Source organism: Helobdella robusta (genome assembly GCF_000326865.2).
Source record: "Helobdella robusta unplaced genomic scaffold HELROscaffold_37, whole genome shotgun sequence".
Lineage (NCBI taxonomy): Eukaryota > Metazoa > Annelida > Clitellata > Rhynchobdellida > Glossiphoniidae > Helobdella > Helobdella robusta.
The window spans coordinates 701,763-707,647 of NW_008704785.1; the positions used below are offsets into that span (position 1 = coordinate 701,763).

General features: G+C 33.6%; 1 protein-coding gene across 1 annotated transcript; it reads right to left on the reverse strand.

The window, feature by feature from the left end:
* Nucleotides 1–1,087: 1,087 nt before the first annotated feature.
* Nucleotides 1,088–3,505, reverse strand: HELRODRAFT_83644 (hypothetical protein; the record flags this gene model as incomplete). The annotated part of the gene is made up of 8 exons (XM_009023674.1): nt 1,088–1,216; nt 1,467–1,575; nt 1,827–1,974; nt 2,131–2,248; nt 2,408–2,485; nt 2,849–2,900; nt 3,040–3,122; nt 3,386–3,505. The coding sequence occupies 8 exons, from the start codon at nt 3,503–3,505 to the stop codon at nt 1,088–1,090; spliced, it is 837 nt and encodes a 278-aa protein (XP_009021922.1).
* Between the last annotated feature and the right edge of the window lie 2,380 nt (nt 3,506–5,885).

Here is a 5,885-nt window from a genome sequence, read left to right on the forward strand (position 1 = left end):
TTATTGCAATACACTATTAAACGAATACATGTATGTATATGTGTATGTATGTATATATGTATGTATGTATGTATGTAAGTATGTATGTATGTATGTATGTATGTATGTATGTATGTATGTATGTATGAATGTATGCATGTACGCATATATGTATGGTTTTATTGTGTCGGTTGTTCCAAACAATGGCTAGCTAATTGAAAGATGTTATAAAAAGATTGCTGTTTTTTTGGGAAATTATTGTTTTTGAGCCAAGATGCATACATACATACACACATACATACACACACATATTTATTTATTTGCATACAAACATACATACCTACATACATTCAACATTCAATACAACTTGAGACGATTTTTAAAAGTCAATGCCGTCTTCTTTGTCGTTAGTCCATAAACCTCAAGCACGCGCTTTATGTATGTTTAATTTGTGAACATTTTCTGTGTATGTGTGTGTATGTATGTGTTTATGTGCGGGCCAATGTGTGCTGCATATGTATGTGTATATGTGTTCGATTTTTTTTGCTTTCGAACCTGGAGACGGCGTAACAACGCCTTGGAAACGATGACAATACAGAAGGTGCCGATTCAATTCATGGCTGGTCTCTACTGTATTTGTTACAATGGAACTTGCAGTAAATAAACTAACTCATACGTTTGTTATGATAAATGAACGAACGAATGAATGAACGAACGAACGAATGAACAAACAAATGAATGAACAAACGAATGAATGAACGAACGAATGAATGAAAACTTAATTGAATCCATAAAGCAACTGCTAGTGATTAACGAAATAACAGTGGTCACGATACGCGATCAACTGAAACTTACAGCACGGGAACAATCAAACTAATAAATCAAGGACTCTCTTTTTTTTTATTCATTTCTTTATTAATTTCGAAGTACTCGTCGGATTATGTACAAAGATTCCATATACATTTCAAATATCTACACGTATATACACTATATCAATTGATGTTTCTACTAATACAGGCTTATTTTGTAATGTACATTTTACAAACACGCACACACACACACGCACACACACACACACACACAGACAGACAGACAGACATGAGAAGTCTTATAAAGCCATATTCCTGCCCTCAATACTGACTGATACGGCAGCCTGCGACTTGGAACCTTTCTTTCTCTCGTTGAACGCCCTTTGAAGTTGCTGAAACTTATTCAACTGCTTCTTGCTAGATACATTCTGAAAATTATTATTTAAAAAGTTTAAAATTACTTTAATTAATTAATTAATTAACTGATTTAATTGGCTAATTAACTTAGATAATTAATCGAACTATTCATTCATGGTTTAGTAAGTTAGCTCAGCTGCTATAGGCACCATGTTTTGTCTAGGAGTCACAGAGCCACACACACGCACGCACACACACACACACACGCACACGCGTACATACACACACGCACGCACACACACAACACAACAAAATACAGACCCTCGGTTTATCCTCAACATTCCACCTAGGCCTGATGACGTAGTCTTTGATAGAGGGGGCAGGCACTCTAGCCCTGTACACGTAGCCCGGGTCACCAGGTCGTAAGGGCCTTAAAAATTATTCATTTATTATCAATCCTTATATATTTGCAATGATTAATTTTAATTTAATAATAATAATAATGATAATAGACATAATATAAAATTACAATTTAATATAATTTTCACTAATAATAATAATAATGATAATAGACATAATATAAAATTACAATTTAATATAATTTTCACTAATAATAATAATAGACATAATATAAAATTACAATTTAATATAATTTTAACACGAAAAATTAAATCCACAGACTTTTCTTCCTGCTTCTCGACAAGTCGATCAGAGTCAGCACTTAACTTTCTCTTCTTCGGTAACTGTTCATAGTCCCTCTGCTCTCTTTCCTCTTTCGATAAGGCCTTATAATCTGCATTCTGACTGAATATAGGTCTGGCCCAGTTAGCTATGGGTGAAGTTTTTTTTTTCAAAAATTATTATTCGGTTAATAATTTAAAGTTTAATTTATTTTAAAATAAGATGTCTCATTGACACAATTATTATTATCATTATTATAATAATAATAATAATTATTATTATTATCATTATCGCCATCACTAACTGATTAATTTGTGGCACATCTCTTTGTTTTTTTTCGTTTCTTTAGGGTGTTTGAAGAGGTACATTACTGCTTTTCCAAGGCCACTCATTTTTAAACCCTCTGTGCTGATTGGCGGGAACTGTAGAGGAATCAATCAATCAATCAATCAATCAATCAATCAATCAATCAATCAATCAATCAATCAATCAATCAATCAATCAATCAATCAATCAATCAATCAATCAATCAATCAATCAATCAATCAATCAACCAATCAATCAATCAATCAACAACTGACGTCTAGCAGCTGCTTCAGCAGGGCCTCTCTGATTTCCAGGTGGGGTAGGGAGTGGTCGGGTAGAGGGGCCAGCCAGCTCTGAAATATTATTTTCATCGTTATCACCTTAATCTATCTTATTACCAAGTCTATCAATTTTCTTTACAATGTTAAAAAGTTACACTCTTCGCCCTCTCTTAAATAATTATAACCATAATTTGAAAGGACGACGACATAAAGGTTAAAGGATAATGTCTCTCTTGTTGACTTTGCTTCAGAGGTTTCAACGACAAACACACACAGCGTATATGAGTACAGGTGCAAACCACGCATCATGCACATTGCACATGATAGCACATGAATATTCATAATAAAAAATATAATAGTAATTAACAATAATAACAATAATAATAATAACAATAATAATAATAACAATAATAATAATAACAGAGCCTGGCCAACCGTTATCGAGCTTAAGATCCCAGAATCTAGAAGCGAATTCACCATGTCGGCCCTGTGGAAGAAAAAAATATACAAATAAATTAATAAATTATGCTAATGATGACGATAATAATAATAATAATAACAACAACACCAATAATAATAATAATAATAATAATAATAATAATAATAATGATGATAAAAATGCATACTTTTTCAGTTGAGCCTTGATGTATGGTAGCTGCAACATGACACGAATCGCAGGCTTTCTTTGCTTATTTAGCTCCCTGTCTTGCTGTTGGCGATGATGATGATTATCGTTGAGGCGATTATGATGATGGTTGTTGGAGCGACTGTGGTGATGATGATGATGATGACAACGGTTATGTTGATGATGATTAATGGTGGGTGATGATTGTGATATTGGCGATGTAAACTCTACTCAATAATGATAGTTTATATTAAATCCTATTGCTTTAACTACCATCATTCATATCAGTCATCGTCATTCTTATCATCGTCATCATCGTCGTCGTCATCCTCATCGTCGGAACCAACCTCAGCAGCCTCGTTCATTATCTTCATCATGTCAGCTATGATGTCATCGTTATCGTTGATGATGTCACCGTCATCATTCTTCCTCCTCCTCTTCTTCCTCTCCTGTTTCTTTCTTTCCATCATTAGGTCGAAGTCAGAGACGAATGGCCTGTTAACGATGATGATGATAGGTAGAATAATGATCATCTTCATCATCGTCATCGTCATCATCTTTCTCTTCATCATCTTCTTCATTCTCATCACCATCGTCGTCGTAATCATCATCGTCATCATCATCACAATCACCATCATCATCATCTACTCACTCTCTGTCAACTGTCTTATCAGTGATACCGTGACCATCATCGTCGTCGTCATCAGATGATAAGGTCGGTAAGATTTCATCACTTTCAGTCGGTTTCTGCTGCTTCTTATCTGATCAAAAACGTGATGAAGATGTTGATAAGTGAATGAGTGAATGAAGTTCTTGACTGGATAATAGGAATAGACGAATGAATGAATGGATGAATGAAGAATGAATGAATGAGTGAACGAATGAATGGCTAATTGAATGAATGAATGAATGAATGAATGAATGAATGAATGAATGAATGAATGAATGAATGAATAAATGAGTGGAGAACCTTTTTTATCTTTTTTGTCTTTTTTTGATTGGGCACTGATGTCTGCTTCTCCAAAGCCCTTTAATCAACAAATCAATCAATCAATTAATCAACCAATCAATCGACCAATCAATCAATCAACAAATCAATCACTCTACAAACCAACCAAAAAATTAATTATCCAATCATTCAACTCATCTTAGTCAGACAGTAAGAGTTCATCAGCAAACCAGCCAATCAATTAGCCAACCATCCAATCAATCAATCAACCAACCATTCAACCAACCAACCAATCATTCATTCATTCAGTCAGCCAATCAATCAACCAATCAAATTCAAACCTCAAATTCTTCCTCTTCATCACTCGAGCCAAATATATCCGTGATCAACTCGCCAACGACAGACCTGTTGATCATAACAATAACAATAATAATAATAATAGCACTAATAATTATAGCAAAATAATAATAAAAATATATAACTAACTCTTTATCGCTATCTTCCTCATCACTGTGCTTATCTGTTAAATTAATTTATCAATTTATATACTAATTACATTATTAATGTCGACAACAACCACAACAACAACACCAACAACAACAACGACCACGACAACACCAACAACAACAACAACAACAATAATAATAATAATAACAACAACAACAACAATAATAATAACAAAATCAAAGGCACCTTCCATATGAACATCATTATCAGCATTTACGCTATCTCCGTGGGGTAGATTTTTATCATCATCCAAATCATCATTATCAACATCCTTATTATTGTTGTTATTATTTTCTTCATCATTATCATTACTTTTATTAATGTTGTAATCAGCATCGTCGCTGTCTTCGTCGTCTATATTTTTTCCACTAGGTTCACTTTTAGTCTTAACTACGCCATAATCATCATCACCATCATCTTCTTTGCTGCTATCATTTAGCTTGTTATCATCATCATTATCATTACTGTCAACTTTATCATTAATGCCATCATCATCATCATCATTATTATTATTATCGTTATTATTATTATTATTGATAATAAAATCATCATCATTGCTTTCATTGTCGTTACTTTTGTTGATGTTTTCTAGATTATCATTATTATCTTCTTCGGCCGAATGATTAACATCATCATCATCATCATCATCATCATGATTAACGTGATCATCATCATGATTGACGTGATCATCATCAGCATCAGCAATATTATTATTATTATCATTATCATCATCTCCATCTGAATTATCGTTCTTAATGCTATCATGTTCACCACCACCACCATCATCATCATCATTGTTATAGATAGTATCATTATTGAAAATATCATTGCTATCATCGTTATCCACATTATTAACATGATAATCTCCACCATCATCACCATCGATATCGTTATCATCTTTATTATTTCTATTATTATTATCATCATCATCATTACCATCATTACTTTCTACATCGGCTTCAACTTGTTCGTTACTGTCATTAAATAAATCATCATCATCGTCGTTGTTATTATTGCTACCATTAGCATAATCTCCCATTTCTTCATCATTAACATCACTGGCTGCAGCTTCATCATCATCATCATTATCGTCACCGACTGCAGCTTCATCATCATTATCATCATTAGCTGCAGCTTCATTACCATCATTATCACTATCGCTGACTTCGTTGTCATTGTTATCATCCCCACTACCAACATCATCATCACCATTACTTACATAATCATTGTTATTCATTCCCTCGATATTATCGCCATCATCGTCGTCGTCATCGTCATATTGTTGAGCATTGTTATTATCATGATGATGATGATAATTATCATCGTCACCGTCATCACTATCAGCAGCACCTCCTCCGACTCCATCATTATCTGCACCGACTTCAGGAGAA